The 18,160-nt window shown below is 27.8% G+C and overlaps 1 protein-coding gene and 1 long non-coding RNA gene across 2 annotated transcripts; both read left to right on the top strand.

Annotated features, from left to right (window-relative positions):
* Positions 1-7,565: 7,565 nt before the first annotated feature.
* LOC110661785 (uncharacterized) lies at positions 7,566-8,793 on the top strand. Its single transcript, XM_021820544.2, has 2 exons — positions 7,566-7,827; positions 7,963-8,793. Exons 1-2 carry the CDS (start codon positions 7,678-7,680, stop codon positions 8,602-8,604), a joined length of 792 nt encoding a protein of 263 aa, XP_021676236.2. The 5' UTR covers positions 7,566-7,677; the 3' UTR covers positions 8,605-8,793.
* Positions 8,794-11,099: 2,306 nt separating this feature from the next.
* On the top strand, positions 11,100-14,431 carry LOC131176648 (uncharacterized). Its single transcript, XR_009146620.1, has 3 exons — positions 11,100-11,305; positions 13,341-13,399; positions 14,281-14,431. It is a non-coding gene; the product is annotated as an uncharacterized LOC131176648 (long non-coding RNA).
* Positions 14,432-18,160: the final 3,729 nt, after the last annotated feature.

The following is an 18,160-nucleotide window of genomic DNA, read 5'->3' as shown; positions in this document are numbered from 1 at the left end:
ATTCTAGTGCATGGAAACATATGATTATAGGTTCATTTAAGGTAAACCTTATTACTGATTTGGTGGCCATGGCATGCTATGCTAGGCGTTAATCATGGTCTATGAGGTGCATAAAATGATTTAGAGAAATCATTTATGGTAAGAAAGAGTTTTGATGATATTAAGAGTTGATATCATGTCTCATTGCCAATTAATGATGAGCCTAGTAAGTCACACATATACATAAGTAATCACCAAATTAAATATGATTTAATTAATTAATTAAAGAGTTTAATTGATTAATTAAATAGGTTTGGTTTGCAATTAGATTGCAAAGTCCCTAGCATGGCTTGAAACCAAATCTAGATTATTGGATGTGTAGTATAAGTTAAATTTATATTTAAAGTGTTTAAATATGAATTTAATTAATGAGAAATTAATTAATAAAGATTAATTAATTAATTTATATTTGATATAAATTGATTAGAAGAAGAAAAATAATTATTTTGGGTTGAGAACTCAAAATTAAGATACAAGGGCATTTTGGTCATTTCACAGGGTGACATGTGGCACCATGAGATGGTGACACATGGCACTACATATAAGCTTGCCAAATGTCTTTTAATCATGTAAGATGATTAAAATTAAGATTAAATATAGGTTTGACACTTGACACAATGTGATTGGGTCAATTAAACCTAGAGCTAATCAAAAAGTGACATGTGGCAAGGGTTTTAAGTGTTGACCTAGCTAGATAAGTGTTGTTATGAAAAGAAAAATAACATAAGCTGCTGCCTCGTCTTTGTGTTGCCACCCTTGAAGCTCCCATTCTCTCTTCTTCTTCATCTCTCATCAATTCCAAGAGATTAGCAAACAATCTCTTGAATTAAAAATACTAGAAATTGTTTCTAGTGTCCTGTTTAGATCTTTAATCTCTTAAAAGGCAAAACTTGATTTTCTAATTAATAGAAAAAGCTTTAGAAGCTGTTCAAGGGCTGTCATAGGTGAACTTGGTGTGGACAAGCTAGAGGGACAACATCTGGTGTCCTGAAGACGCATCCCAAAGGCACAAATACGCTGTAGTGCATCAAGAGGTTAGTGTATTTGTTCTTGATCTAATCTAGGATTCTAAAATTAATTTGATTAATTTTAAAATCTTAAATGGCAAATTCAGATCCAAAAACATATTAAAAGAGTTTTAATATGTTGTTTATCATTGAAATCAAATAGATAAAAATAAATCTTGCATGTTACATGTGACCTTAGGTGAAAATTTTTGAATTCAATGATATAAACTTGTGTTTTTCATACTTTCGCTCCTTCACATACAACATATAAACAATTTATACTATTGCAAAACACATAGATTTGGTCATAAAACTAAGTTTCTCAATTGCTAACAAGCCTAATTGCCATTAGAAAACAAAATATCCAAATTTAAACAAAGTTAGGGTTTAGGGAAACCTTACCCCTAAAGGCGCATAATCAAATCCTCCACCAATCTAGAGAGTGAAGACTACCAAATGTTAGCCCTTTAGCTTGTCCACACAAGCACCTTTGATCAAAGCAACTTGAGTCAACCAAAACTCCTTCTTATATGTCCCTTTGATTCAGCCAAACTTAGACGAAAGAAGAAGGGAAGTTTTTTCTTTGGTTCAAGTGAATGGAATTAATGAGAAACACTTTCTCAAGGTTTGATTCAAGATTAACAACACTTTTTTCTCTTGAATTTTAAGCAAAAAAGGAAGAGAATTTTCTTGGCTATGGAGAGAGTGGTTCGGCAAACAAAAGGAAAGGAAGAAGATGATTTCTTTCCTTTTTCCTTTTATTAATCTAATTTCTTTAATTAAAAATCAATTAACAAGCGTCAATTAACCATTTAATCATTGAATGTGTTTTCTGCTTATGGTAAGTCCACTTGTCAAACTAATTCTTAACTAAGAAATTAAATTTTGATTAATTAATTGATTTTTATAAAATTAATTAACTTATTTTTTTTCCTCTATATTTGACTAAGTCAAAATTACCAAGATTGTCAAAATTTGACCAAGTCAAACTTGTCAAATTTTAACCAAGATTAATTCCAAATTAATCAAAATTAATTTCCTTCCTTATGCATGATTAATCAAGTTTATATTTAAAGACTTTAAATATTAACTTGAATACTTCCATAAATAAATTTAGTTTCAAGTTATGCTAGAGACTTTGCAATATAATTATAAACTAAATTTGTTAATTCAATTAATTAATTAAACTATTTAATAAATTAATCACATTAATTATGCTTAGAACATAATGCTCTTATGTGTGTGACTTACTAGGTTCATTATTAATTGGCAATGAGAATAATATTAACTCCTTAATATTATTGGAACAATTCCAAACTTAAAATGAAATTTTCTTTTTATTTTAGTTCTCATAAATCATGGTTGACATCTAGCATAATGAACCATGACTACCTAACTAGTTATAAATTATTCCCTAATTCATGAACCTTGATCATACATACCATACACTAAAATTTCTCCATTTCAAAATCCTTATTCCTACTAGAGTCATGGTTCATGTCAAACTCTTATACTTAGAATTATATGTCATCTTTTAATTCTAATTCTTGATTAATAAGACTTTCCTGTCAGAAACTCTTTTCTGACTAAGTTTATTTGTCCTAGCCAGGAGCTTGAATTCATAAAAAATAATTAAATGGACATAGGATTTTATTCCTATTTACTTAGGGTAACGGATCCCATATTGACTAACACCTATCGCCATATATAACTAGTCGGAGCCAACACATGCCCATATACTCATACATAATACAAGCATGAAAGCAATATCAAACTCGAACCACCTATATACAAGATAATTGTGTTATTTCATATCAAGGGATTATATACACTAGTATGATTCAAATGACTTTGTATTAAAACGAGTAAACTTCATGTACAAGTCATCTTGGGTCACTAGTTTGGCCTACTTATCTTATAAGTGCCTACCATGTTTGTCATATGGCATGAGACTCACCATTCAATCTCATTAGTATCTCATACTAATCCATGAAAATATACATAAGTGACAATCTATCTGGATAAGTCATGCTCAATGAAGTATCCTAAATTGTGAACTGAAATTTAAAATGGTTGTATTAGAATGTTCTGTCACTTATATTCTTAATGACTTAGGAATTAGAACATCTAACAAGTTATTAAATGATATTTTCAATTAAATTCAAACCATTCAAATTTAGAAGAAAATCATATTTGTCATTAGTAGGAAATAAATGTGTATAAGATACAATACAATGATATACTCTAGAGCATACTACTAACATGAGATAAATGAAAGGGGTAGAGGTGAATGCCATTTACAGAAAGATTCTTGATGTTGTGGAGAAGGAATGAATCTTATGTGCAACGAACTGAGTAAGCAGAAATCCTGGATTGAGGCATTGCTGCTGTGTGAGGGGAGAAGATGGATGTTGATTGCATTGGAGTTGTGTGTTGATGGTGGAGGTGGAGGAGATGAGTCTGCCTACTTGGGTTTGTTGAGAGATGGCAATCCGATGTCATTTCTGTTAGAAGGAAAGGGTCTTTAATTTTGTTATTAAGGATTTATAAGCTGATGTGGCAATCTCTATTAGTAATTAACCGTTGCCACTAACGATCAGATACAATTGCTATATGAGTCAAAATATACGGTGGTGTAAAAATTTTTAATTTGGAATGTAATTATAAAAAGTAGGATAGTTCAGAATTTAGTTTTATTATTGTGATACTCAAATTTTAACATTAATTTTAAAATTAATCACTATGCCTTTGTACTAACAGTGCTTAAATTGAATTGGCATTTATAAAAATATTTTTTCAATGAGAACTACTCAACCCATTGATAAAATATAGAAGAATATGAATAAAAAAAAAAAAAAAAGGCACCGATACTTTATAGGACATAAAAATAATAAAAATAATTCTTATATTTAAATTGACATTAAATTAGTATATTGGATCAATTTAACATAAATTTAAAATTTAGCACATGACACAGCAGGGACGTGCTAAGGCTGGCAGATTAAAATGAAAAATTACATTTTACTTCTTAATACTTTAAAAAATATATAATTAGGTCCTTATTTTTGAAAAAAAAATATATTTTCAAAAAAAAGTTTGGTGTTGGAATTATTTAATATTTATTGAATTTATCGATTTTGATTTTTAATTTGAAGGTAAAATTGAAAGACTAAAAAATGAATGGATGATATTTTTTATTTTAATTTTCAAGTAATTTTTTGTCCTTTTTTTTTAAAAAAACAAAATTTTTTGGGTTGTTAAATATAGATGGGTAAAGGAGAATAATTTTGGAGATAAAAGAGCATAGAAAAAAGGGCTAAAATGTGACTTTATAAATTTTAGGGATTAAATTGCAAAATGCTAAATTTAATATGGACCGTTATAGCACACTTTCCTTTTTTTTTATCAAATTGATTTAATTTACTAAGTTTGCTATCAATTTGACCGCAAATATTATTTTTGTGGCCAATTAAGCATTACCGCTTAAATATAAAGACTAAATTCATCTTTTATTAAATCCTAATTATTATGTTGATAATTATATATTTTTATATATTAAATAATTAGGACTTATTAAAATTAAAATAATATAAAAAAAATAAATTAATATAAAATTTTTATTTATTTTATAAAAAATAATTTATGTATAAAAAATATAAAAAATTTTTTATTACTTTGATATAATATTAAATTACTGTATTTATATTATTAATATTTAAATATTTTATATTTTAATAAAATTATAAAAATCTAAAAAATATGAGATGACTCATCTTATTAAAAAAGTGTTATTTTTTTAAAAAATAATTTAATTAAAAAATATCTTTATTAACTAACTTTTTAGTATTTTAAATATTTTAAAAATTACTTTTTTTAATAAATAAAATAAAAAATATTATTTATATATATATACAGAGAGATAGGGGGGAGATTTTAATGGGTAAAAAAAAGTAAAAATAAAAATAAAAATAAAACTTGGCGTACACGCAGTGGGCTGAAAACTGAGAATCTGTTACAAGCGTCAGCCATGACGCCAATGCTGAGACGCAGGTGATACAGTTTGACTTGGCTTCTCACATATCAAGGAGAATTTGTACTTGACCTCTAAATAATAATATCCTCATTATTTATAAATTAAATTTTCTTAGTTTAAAAAATAAATTAAATATCTTTTCATTAATCAATAAATAAATATGTAAAATCCAAAGATAGAAAACTCAAAAATATCAATTTAATTCTTTAAAAAAGTATACATTCAATTAATCAAATAAAAAATTATAATTAACTAAAATGGGGATGAAATTTACTATAAAATTATAATTTTTTATTTATATATTATTACAAAAAATATAATTATACTTATTAGAATATTATAATATATACATTACTAATAACAATTTATAAATTAAAATTTTTGGATAATTTGAAATCAATAACTATTTTTTTTTAGTTTATTAATAAAAATCTCTCTTTGTGCTCTCCCCCACTCCCTCTCTCCCTCCCCTAAACTCCAAAAATGGGATTAACAAATCAACAAAAATAATTTTCTTCTCAAATTAAAATCAAATGCTTCAATTGAAAATCTTAATTTAGAAACATTAACAAATCTAATAATAAATCTAAAATATAATTAATAAATTACTATTATTACCAATTTAAAATTTACATTTATAGGTGTCATGAGATTGACATCTAAAGAGAAAGAACTTTAATAAATTTATAAGGGTTAAGGACCAATTAAATAATTGATTAATTCTAAAATTTTAGCAATGGCTAGCTAGTTTCAAATTCTCATTTATCTCGTGTTTCATGGGAGGATTTCAAGTTTTAGGCATCAATCAGTTATTCTGCTTGCACTTGAGGAGAAAGTATCAAGAGTCTCACATCTAATAGGATAAAGTAATTTTAATAGAGTTATAAGTGCTAAGGGCCAACCAACTAGTGTCAAGAATCCCACGAATAAAAGAAAAAGAGGAATTCTAATTAATTTATAAGTGTTAACCGCCAACAAACTAATTGTTTAGCTCTAACATTTTAAAATGATTAGTCCAAGTCCATTCATTTACCTTCACCATTCAATTCAAGTTTATGATAATAAGCCTCAAATGGTGGAAGATAGGTGAAATAGGTATGAATGAATTATAATAAAGTCATTTTCACCCTTATATAATAACTGAAGATCAACTAAATAGTAATACTTAAAATAAAAAGACGTAGACTTCGTTTATTTTATAAAAATTATTTTTATAAAAAATATTTTTTGAAATATTCAGAAAAATAGATTAACATAGTTAAAAGAAAAATCAAGTCATTTTCTATTTTTTAAACTTTAATAATATTACTAAAATATATAAAATATTTATACATACATAATATATATATATATATATATATATATATATATATATATATATATATATATATATATATGTCATTAGTTTACCTCTATAATCAAACAACAGAAAATATGTTTTCATATAAAAAATATGTTTCATATATAAATTATTTTATAAAAAATAAATAGAGCCTTGCTCATAGATAATGTCTAATATATACATATAATTTTGTCTTAATATCAATTATTTATTATTAGGTTCATTTGGAATATAATATTTCGTTATTTACAAAAAAGTATTTAACATAAACTGAATTATACTGATTATCAAGCACAACTGATGAATCAATATATTTACTTAATTAACTCATGATATCATTTAAATGCAATAAAATAAATAATGTTCACTTAGGCCTTGATTCGGCTGAAAGATCAAATTGATGGATCTTTGTATGTAAATACTTTAATTATTGTGTTTTTAAAAATTAATTAAATATCATATTTATTAATATAAATAAATAATTTTAATGAACTAAATTTTATTTTTTTTAAATTAAAATTTCACATTTATTACATTATATTCACATATATTTTAATTCTATTTTAAATTTTAGTAATACTAAAATTTTTCAAGAAAATTTTGTAGAAAAATAATTATTTGCAATTTTATATATATATATATATATATATAATTTTAAATTCAAATATATAATTTTAAATTCAAATCTCTGAGCTCTTAAAAATATTCTTTTCTTTAAATATGATTTGAGAATTTTTATAGATGGACTGAATCATACTATTTTTTGTTTTATTTGAAATAAATCATTTGCAATTAAAAGAGTTTAATTTAATTTTTGCATGATTATATTTAATTTTTATTTATTTTAAAATAATTTTTTAATAAAAAAATTAATTTCTTTAATTTTAAATATGAGAATTGAAAAAAAAATAATTAAATTAAATTTTTATAAAATTTTAGTTTTAATCAAGGTAAAACAATTTAATTTTTTTTTCAATTCAATTACAAATGAAAATCAATTTCGTGTCTCCGTTGCTGATTCACCAAATTAACCCAATAACAATGCAAGATAGACTTTGAGCTTCCCTAGTCAAAATCGGCATACTAAATTGTGACCTTCCCAAGTTGTTCCTTCCAATCCTATAATTCAATGGACTAACCTATAAGATAAGGACACAAGATGAAATCTCCAAAATCTTGGAAGAACCTACATATACACAACAGAGGTAAACAGATCTCATCGAAAATATATAGAAAGAATCAAAACCCAAGAAGAAATGGCGGAGTTGTTTGTTAAGCAAGCAAAGCAATACGCAGAGGGCAGGCCTAATTACCCAGAAGAACTCTTCCAATTCATTGCCTCCAAGAATCCTGCTAAAGACCTTGCTTGGGATGTGGGCACCGGCAGCGGCCAGGCAGCCCAATCTGTGAGTCTTCTTCTTTCTTTTTCTCTTCTCAATTCTGTATTTTAATCATTGATTGCTAAAATTGAATCAATTAGGCCTTAGCCCATGAGCTTTTTCTTATGAACTTTGGTGTTCTTGTGCGAATTTTCTTTGCAGCTAGCTGAGATCTACCAGAATGTTATAGCCACAGATACTAGCCTGAAGCAACTGGAATTTGCACCAAAAATTGCCAATGTTCGGTATCAGCAAACTCCTCCTGTCATCCCAATTGACGAATTGGAGCAATATGTATCAGCACAATCAAGTGTAGATTTGGTGACAATTGCTCAAGCCCTCCATTGGTTTGACCTGCCTGCGTTTTACCAGCTAGTGAAGTGGGTGCTCAAGAAACCAAATGGAGTAATTGCTGCCTGGTGCTACACTGTGCCTGAAGTTAATGACTCCGTGGACTCTGTCTTCAAACCATATTATGCCATTGATTCTGAGCCATATTGGGATCCAGTACGTAAATTGGTAGACCAAAAGTATGCAACCATTAATTTTCCATTTGAGCCAGTGGAGGGAACTGATCACACAGGGCCATTCAGGTTTGTATCTGAGAAAGTGATGAGCTTGGATGAGTATTTTACTTACCTAAGGTCATGGTCTGCATATCAAACAGCTAAGGAAAAAGGTGTGGATCTATTGAGGGATGATGTGGTTGAGAAGTTCAAGAATGCCTGGAATGAAGATGGGCAAGACAGAAAGGTTGTCAAGTTTCCTGTTTATTTGAAGATTGGAAAGGTGGGGAATTTGTAAAAATATATAGCAAGCCAATTGGTTCGCTGCATAAGAAATAGCAGGAATTGAAAAATGGAATTGTTGTATCAATTCCATTTCTGTCTTTCTTAATGTTTGATGTGATCGTTTTCTTTTTCCTTGTTTTGATGAAAAGTGGCTATTTTCCCTTTCTTCTATCTATACTAGCAAACTCCACTGCTTTGCACATAGTTATTGTTAATGCTTTATTTTATATTTAGTTTGTAATTATATTTTATATTTTTTTAATATTTGTACTTAAATATATTTCAAGGTCAACTTACACATTATTTAAATTTATTCTTTAAATAATTTTAAAGAATAAACTTTAAATTTTTGTATTGAGTGAAAGTGACAACAATAAAATGCCATCCATAAATTATAAAATTAAATAATATTTAAGAATTTTATTTTTCTCAAATTGTCTTTTTTTTTATAGATTTTAATTTTCATGCTCTGTATAATAATGAATACTTTATTTTATATACTTATTTTTAATTATTCTGTTATTTAAATATATATTAACATATTTAAGACATTTTTTTATTTCTTTAATTAATTACTACATATCTTATTTCTATGACCTATTTTATTTATATCAAAAAATAATATTAAATAAAAATGGTATGTTGTAAATTTATAAAGAAGAAAAAAAAAATATTAACAATGATTATGTGAAATGTAAAAATATAATAAAATAATAATTAACTTTTTATTTTCTTTTGAGAAGGAATGGTTAAATTTTGAATTCAGATTAATTATAGTATATAATAATTCTTATATATACAAGAAATCAATTTTATCGATTAATATAGGCATGAAAAAATAATTAAAAAAATAAATGAGATATTTTTTATACATTTAAAAAAAAAATAATTTCTGTATGAGTGAAAATTAATTTATTAAATAAGGAAAGAAAGAAAATCATTTAAGAATAGTTGAGGAATTCTCGAATAGATTAAGAAAGAAAGGAAATCAGCAATAAATTAATCGAGAATTTTTTTACCAAAATGGATGAAAATTAATTTATTAATTAAGAAAGGGTTTAATTAAAAAATAGTTAAGTAATTTTCTACAAATGTGAGTGAAGAGTTTTTATTAATTGTTGTTCGAAAGGTAATAAATATGTAACTTTTAATAATTTAAATATTAATTAATTTACTATTATTTTAATAAATTATTTTCTTTTTTATAGCATATCATGTGATAATTTTAGAAAAAATTTTTATCTAATTTATATAATTTTAGAAAATTTTTTATCTAATTTATATATATAATTAGATTTAATCGTTGCGGTATAATTAATGAAAAGTTGTTATTTTACCTTTTATGGCCCTGTGATTTGCACATAATTATATTTTATTTTATATTGCAAATAATTATATTTTATTTTATTTTATATTAAATTTTTAATTATATTTTATATATTTTCCAATATTTGTCAATTTACGCATATTAATTAAATTTATTCTCTAAATAATATTAAAGAGTAAACCTTAAATATTTGTATTGAGTGAAAGTAACAATGACAAAATGCCACTCATAAATTATAAAATTAAATACTATCCAAGAATTTTATTTTTCTCAAATTATTATTTTTTATGAATTTAAATTTTTATGCTCTATGTAATAATTAACAATTTATTTTTTATTAATCTATTATTTAAATATATATTAACATATTTTCTTTATTGTTTTAATTAATTACTACATATCTTATTTTTATGACTTATTTTATCTATATCAAAATAATATAAACTAAAAATGGTTGTAAATTTATTAAAAAGAAAAAAATGATATTAACAATGATTATGTAACACCCATATATTAAGCAGTCTATGCATTCTACTGTTCCGATGATCGATGTTTGTCCAGATAGTTAGGATGTCTGGAACTATACTTAAATGATATTGAGGAGATATAAAATGATGAAATACATGGTAAGAAAATACAAGAAAAATTAAGAAAAATAAAAGAAATGAAATGCAATTAGGTTAAATGAGTTGGAACCGTGGCGATGGGTGACAACACCGGGAAGTTACGGCAAAAGCAATTGCTGACCCTAGGACTGCAGGGAACCCTAAAAAATAATTTTCGAGACCTAATTAAAGGTCCACATATGTATAAATGACATTGAAAATGTCAAAGAAAATTTAGTGAATCAGTATAGATAAAACGAAAAATAAAGGAACTGATGAATTCGGAATATAATCGGTATTATCGAAAAATTTGAAATACAACCCAAAGATGGACATTTTGGTCATTTGACACTTAGAATTGACTTTTGACCTAAATGTCCTTGAAAAATAAGTAGTATTAAATTTTGAAAATTATATGAAAAATGAAATTATGTATAAATGTGATTAAGGGAAATTAAGGGGTAAAAATTTGGGATAATTGAAAATTGATTATTATACTAATATTAAACTAAGTTAGTGGGGTTTAGTGGAGTATATAAGAGCCACTTAAGGACAGATTTTTCCACTTCACTTCATTCATCTTCAACCTCACTCATCCCTTAGCCGAATTCCATTTTCTCTCAAAGGACCTCCATAGCCGTTCCATGCACAAGCTTTCTCTCTCCATGATCAAGCCATTTTCCTTCTAAGTTCCTTCATTAAAAGTGGTCTACACAACTTGGCAAAGATATTGGCAGTAAGAAAGAAGAGATTTGGTGAGTTTTTAGAAAGATTCAAAATAGGTAAGTGTCCAATTTTTCTTCCTTTCTTAATTAAACTTTGAATTAAGGTTGTAATGAGTTGATTTGTTGAGAAATTTGAAGAATTTGATGAGGAATTGATGAGCCTCATTTTTGGCAGCCATGGAAACTATAAGTGAGTGATTGATTCGTATATATAATGGTGATTAGTGAGGTTAATTAGAGGGCTTACATTTACTAGAGCTTAATTGTTATATGTATGCTTGAAATGGACACTTTGAAGTAGGGTTGTAAAATGAATATGGAAGTTTGGTGCATATGTACAAATTGGACAGCTTTGATGTACTTAGGAGAGCATTATTTCATGTATGTCAATATTGATTAATGAGTTAATGAAAGTGTATTGTTGATTTTGATCAATTGGATTAGGGTTTGTAGTTGGTTATTTGAGATTTGTGTATATTATTGGACATTTAATCTAATTGAATTGAGTGAATGTATAATTGCTAGACATTTGACCCAGTTGAGATGTAATTGATGCCAATTAGAAGTGCTATGTATGCAAATTGTAGTTTGGAAGAAGGAGGATTGAAAATTGGAAGTGTAATTTTTGTGCAGTTTATGTAATTATTGAGGGCAATATATAAATTGAGCCATAACCTAATTTGTGTGACCCCAATTGGTATAAGTCCAATTAGAGGTAAAACTAGACCTATAATGAACCAAATTTCATATAGAAACCTTGCCAAAATTCTATCCAAAAAATGACCAATTTAGTGACCAAATCCGGAATTGGCAATTTAAAACCCAGAATTTTTGACTGTATGAATAGTATTCAATCAATTGGCTATAACTCACTGTAGACAGCTCCAAATGACCTGAAATTTATATCATTTGAAAGCTTAGACATAGGGCTACAACTCTTATGAAGACACCAAAGTCAAGAAATGTTAATAACCAAGTCAATTTGCTTGCCCAAGTTGGGGTACCAAAACTGTCCAGAACCAATGCAACCCAGAATTGCCAAATAAATGTTAACTTGACAAGTTGTGGTAAAGAGACGATAACTTGGTCCATAGAACTCCAAATGACATGAAATCAGTGCCAAATTTTCAGTAAGATATAGGCCTACAATAATGGTATTTTGACCAAAACCCAAAAATTAATGAAACTAGATTAATTAACTTTATTAATTTGGCATACCAAATTTGGAAATGGTATAAGTGACCTTCATATCCAGCATATTCATTTAAGCATATCTACCACTATAAGTCTTCAATTGAAGTGAGCCATACCATTCTGGAAAGCTAAGAAACAGACCCTCAACTTTGTTCTAGACATCTTCCTTAACTTATAAATGTAAGAAGCTTAAACATTGGGTCAAATCTACTGACCTTATAAGAATTCTATTGCTATAAGACACTTGAGTCTAGTCCAATAATGTGGCTATAATTAACCCCACAAGACTTGAAAAATTACAACTACAATTTTTGAGTGACCTTAAGACATAGGAGAACAAATCCTATGAAGAATGCTAAGCCTAAATGTTACTACAAGCTTGGTTAAATTCCATACCAAAACTGCCTAGTAAGGAAACCAAAATTCAGATTTGAACTAGTTATGGTTAATTGACCATAACTTGAGTTATACAACTCTAAATGGAGTGATTCAAAAAGGGAATTAAAGAAGACACAATAAAAAATAATTTGATGAAGAGAATTTTACCAAATTCCCACTATAACTTGGTCTAATAGGAATAGTAGGACTAAGTGACTCAAAACTGAAAATTTATAATTCTCTTAGGAAGCCTTGAATTCCAATTGGCAATCAATGCCAACATAATTGTAACCCAAAATGTGGTATATGGGTACAATTAGAACTAGTATATCTAGTATGTATGAAAAGTCAACATTTTACCCAATTAGTCAAATGAATAGTAACTCCATAACCCTAAATACAATCATTCAACTTATAAGACCTAATAGGTAAATTTAATATGCAAAAATAAAATTATTGGAATTAATTATTAGAAATGGTTCGAATGGATACTGAAACACTTTAAAATCATGTGTTTCAGTTGGAAAGGGATCTTCAAAGAAGGAAAGAAAATTGGATTAAATCAAGTCAACAAAAGAGGTTTGTGCACAACTAGCCTATTCTTATGTTTTAAATTTGTAATGGGTTTTGAATGAACTTGATAATTGTATTTTCTATGTGTACAAGAATTTTAATTTATTAAATGACTTTGTATGATTTAATTATGTTTTCTCCTATGCATTTAAGGATTTATTGTATGGTTTTGACAATTATAAATTGTGAATTGTACACTTGATGTATTGACAACCTTATGCATGAGTTTACAATTATTAAAAATGTTTATGGATTTGTAAAGATGCTTATGAGTAAAAATTGTCTAAAATATGTTTTAAAACCACAGTTGACATGGCAATGTGATTGAATTCCTCATTGGTTTGTCTAATGGGATGAAAAGAATTCCCTCTCTGGCTAAAGTGTTGAGGTGTGTGCCAGTTGAGGAAGAATTTGAATGAGTACTCATATATTATGCTAGCTAGCCTTGGTATTCCTAATTAGCCTTCGGCTATTGGGATGAAAATTGGCTTTGTCGTGGTGTACAACCCGACATTGTATTAGTGTCATGCTCTAAGCTGTGTGAATGTTTTCAACATTCTCAAATTATGCATACTTGATAAAATGTGATTGAGATAAACAATTGTTAGTGGTTGAAAAAAGATATATTGTTTTATGGTTTAATAAAAGTATAAATGTTTCAATTGCTTTATTATGAATTGGATAACTTGTTATTACTTGACCAAAAGCTATTCATCAAATAATTTGTGTGATTAGAACTATCGATTTTGATTTTATTGGTTTTAAAGAATTCAAATATTTTGAGCCTTTTTGTTATGATTTTGTCAAAGTATAATATACTACATTTTAAATTATAGTTGTGCACTACTGAATTCACCGCTCAGCGATAGCTTTGTATGCTGTCACAGGTGAAAGAAAGAATAGAACAGCCAAGTGAGATCACTTGAAGCTGTGACTTGAAGATAGACTGGGATAAATTTTGAGTATATTGTATGTATACCCGTATGCATTAGTTTATAATGTAATCATACATTATATGTATGTAAGCACGTTTGAGCAGTATACAAAAAACTCTTGTAATATTATTTTAATATGTAATCAAATACAAATAATTATAATAGTATCTGGAAATTTTGATTACCTGTATATTTTTGTGAAATAAATTGTATTACCCCAATGAATGCAGTACTTAAATTTTCTTCTAAATTTTGAAATTAATGAATTATTTCCTTTATGATGAGTTTTGTTGAAAATGAATTGAGTTGATTGCCGGAAATGATTTATCACATGTTGAGATTGGATTGGGAGATTTTATAAATTGCTTTTGTAGGTAAATTGAAGAACTGTTTTTATTTAGTTTTAGCCGTAATTATATGAATTTTCCGTAAAAATTTTAAAATGCCTGATTATTACTAAATAAGTTTTATGATACATCCTTGAGTTGAAAACACTTAAGATAAATGTCACCACGCTAAATTTTAAAAATGTATTTTTTTTGTCAAAATCTCTTGTATTGTATTTAATAGATTATCGATAGGCGAAGTTTGGTAATTTATTAGGTATACTATGGGATCATGTCATACCTTACAGAGGGGTAGAGTGTGACAAATTATGCAGAGTATAAAAATATAACAAAATAATAATCAACTTTTTATCTTCTTCTGAGAAGAAATAGTTAAAATTTAAATTAATTTTAGGTTAATTATAATAAATAATAATTCTTATATTTACAGGAAATCAATCTTATTGATTAATATAGGCAAGAAAAATAATTAAAAAAATTAAATGAGATTTTTTTATACAATCACATATATGTATAAAATAATTAAAGAAAATACTTTTTATAACGGTGAAAATTAATTTATTAATTAAGGAAAGAAAGAAAATGAGTTAAGAATAGTTGAGGAATTTTCTAATTCATTAAGAAAGGTGAGGAAATCAGCAAAGTATTAATTGAGAAATTTCTTACTAAAATAAGTGAAATTAATTTATTAATTAAGAAAGGGTTAGTTGAGAAATTTTCTACAAATGTGAGTGGAGATTTTTCATTAATTGTTGTGTAAAAGATAATAAATATGTAATTTTTAATAAATTATTTTGGTAGATTAATTTCTTTATATAGCATAACGTGTGACAATTTTGGAAAAAAAAAATCTAATTTATATGTAATTAGATTTAATGGTTGCGGTATATTATTATAATGATCAATAACTAATAATTAAAGAATTTAAAGATAACAATGAAATTTTTTAAAATAAAAAAAAACCTAATGATATATTATTTTCTTTATTTCTACCTTAAAATGGATTTCCTTTTGTTGTTTTAAAGAAATTATAATGTATTTATAGTTGAGGAATTTTCCAATTAAGAAAGGAAAGGAAAGAAGCTAAGAATTAATTGAGAAATTTTCTATTAAAAGGGTGAAAATTAATTAAGAAGGGGGAATTAATTAAAAAATAGTCAAATAATTTCTTACAAATGTGAGTGTAGATTTTCATTAATTATGTTAAATGTAATAAATATGAAATTTTTTACTAATTTAAATGGTAATTAAATCACTATTATTTTGGTAGATTAATTTCTTTTTATAATATGTTATGTGGTAATTTTAGGAAAAAAATTTACCTATGGAGATATATTTATTTTTGGTACATTGAAAATTCTAAAAGAAATAAGAGTATCATATTTGAACTTTAATCTTCTACGCCACAAGACAAACATTCAATGACTTGAGCTGTTAGCCTAATAACGAACTTTTTGCTATTCAGTGATGCCAAACCTTTTTTTTCCCCAAGTCAATTGCTAGTCTCTCTCTAATTTCATGGAGCTCTCTCTATTCCTTAGCTTTTGCCAAAAGTTTCTCCAATTACGTTTTCCACTATCTCAGATCCTCCTTGCATTTACTGTCCTGCTATGAACTTTTATTTCTACTAAGTTAATATCATTCCTTCCCCTTCCCATCCTGCTCTCTCTTTCATCTGTAAATACACCTACCTGTTCACCTAACCTTTACTATGTCCTCCTTAAAAACCTCTCTTAACGTAATCATTAATAGGATAAAAACTCTTTCTTGCGATGATCCCACCCTAGAACTTCCCTTTTCTACAAAGGAGGGAGCAACAATCATTGAGAACAAACTGGTCATGAAGGTCTTAGTACAAGGAAATATAATCCATGGATCCTAAAAAGTATTTTGAGTAAGACATGGAAGCTGGTTGAGGATTTTTGCATTACAAGAGGACCTGATGGTTTATTCATATTTGTTTTTAAGGATATGTGTGACAAGGAAACTATCATAACGTCAGGTTCGTGGATGATCGACAACAACCTGATGGTGTTTAATTGATGGCCACCGGATAAATCTATATAGGAGCTAGATTTTTCAACAGAGGGATCTTGGTTGTAAGTGTGTGGCTTATTACCATGTCATTGGAATTTGGAAAATGCGAAGAAGATTAGCAGTTTATTTGAGGGACTAATCAGCATGGATGAAGCGCAAAAAGACAATGAATGGATCAGCTTTTTAAGAATTAAAATTTGGATCCATCTTAATAAACCTCTTCTTTTACGGTTCCATCTCAACAAAGGAGGGGACAAGAAAGATTGGATTAAATTCAAGTATGAAAGGCTCCCTCCCTTTTGCTTCTTTTGTGGAAGAATTGGGCATATGGTGAAATCTTATGAAGAAAGGGCCATCCTTATCAGTGAAGGTAAAAAGGTAATGTACTCTTTGAAATATAGTGCTAGTTTAATAGCAAAACCTTATAATCCTCAACAATGGCTGCCTACTGTTCCAAAGATAGATCAGTTTGCCCTTGCTTCATTATCATTGACTGTGGGTTTCTTTCCATCAGAACCTTCTTTTAGCCCAGCCATTATCCACCATAGCCAACCAATGCAACAAGCTTCTAGTTCGGGGATTTTAGAGCATGTGCCACTTTTGGCTACAGATGCCCCAAACTCTTCTCCACAAAAGAGGAACACTGCTGTCATTAATTGCACAGATCCTCTAAATCTCTCCAGCAAACAAAATCAGACCCTATAAATATGCCTTTTCTCCCAACTACTCTGCCTGAGAATGTCCCAAACCTTAACAAAGGAAAATCGCCCCTTGGTTCCCCTGAAACTACCTTTGAAACAGCTACAGGAAGTAAGGTAAAAGAGAACCCTCTTTCCTTCTCAGAGATCCCTTAGGCTGTTCAGTCTTTTCAAGCTTTAGATGCGAATGAAAGTGTATCAGAGAGCTTTATACCTATCCTCCCTATGGGTTGAACTCTTTTATCTTGTGAACCAGCCTTGTTGTCATCTGTTTCAAACTTTCTTTTATCGGCAATAAGAGAGAGCATTTGGGCTTCTGTCTAAAGAACCCATTACCACAAAGACAAAACACCACCTCTCTCCTCGTTGCAGGTCAGGAAAAAGCCTTTTCAACAATCTTTAAACTAGCTCACAATTGCAAAAGACTCAAGTTTAGACACTTCTCCTATTGACCCAAATCCTTCTGACTTTTTAGTCCATCTAGCCTGTAGTTTAAAGAAACCCAATTCTATACTATATGGACCCAATCCAAAAAAAATTTCTTAGATTTTATTAGGTACTTATCAAGCCAAGTAAGAATGGCCAGTGGGAGGGAATAAAAATGTTGAGATTTTAGAAAATACAAAGGATGAAGGTCGAGGTATAGAGCAAGTTCCTCAAACTGAACGAATCAAGGATTCTTCTTTCTCTAATGTTATCTCTGCTCGCAAATGGAAAAGGAAAGCGATGATGGAAGGCAATAAAGAATAG

Source organism: Hevea brasiliensis, unplaced genomic scaffold (assembly GCF_030052815.1).
Source record: "Hevea brasiliensis isolate MT/VB/25A 57/8 unplaced genomic scaffold, ASM3005281v1 Scaf210, whole genome shotgun sequence".
NCBI classification, from domain to species: Eukaryota; Viridiplantae; Streptophyta; class Magnoliopsida; order Malpighiales; family Euphorbiaceae; genus Hevea; species Hevea brasiliensis.
Note: the sequence above shows the minus strand (reverse complement) of the source record. Positions and strands in the feature narration are given on the sequence as shown.

What these genes read in the sequence shown, in the direction of transcription:
- LOC110661785 (XM_021820544.2), top strand. Translation starts at nt 7,678, where the DNA reads ATGGCGGAGTTGTTTGTTAAGCAAGCAAAGCAATACGCAGAGGGCAGG. An exon ending in GCGGCCAGGCAGCCCAATCT is followed by an intron (nt 7,828 to 7,962) that starts GTGAGTCTTCTT and finishes TTTTCTTTGCAG; the next exon opens with CTAGCTGAGATCTACCAGAA.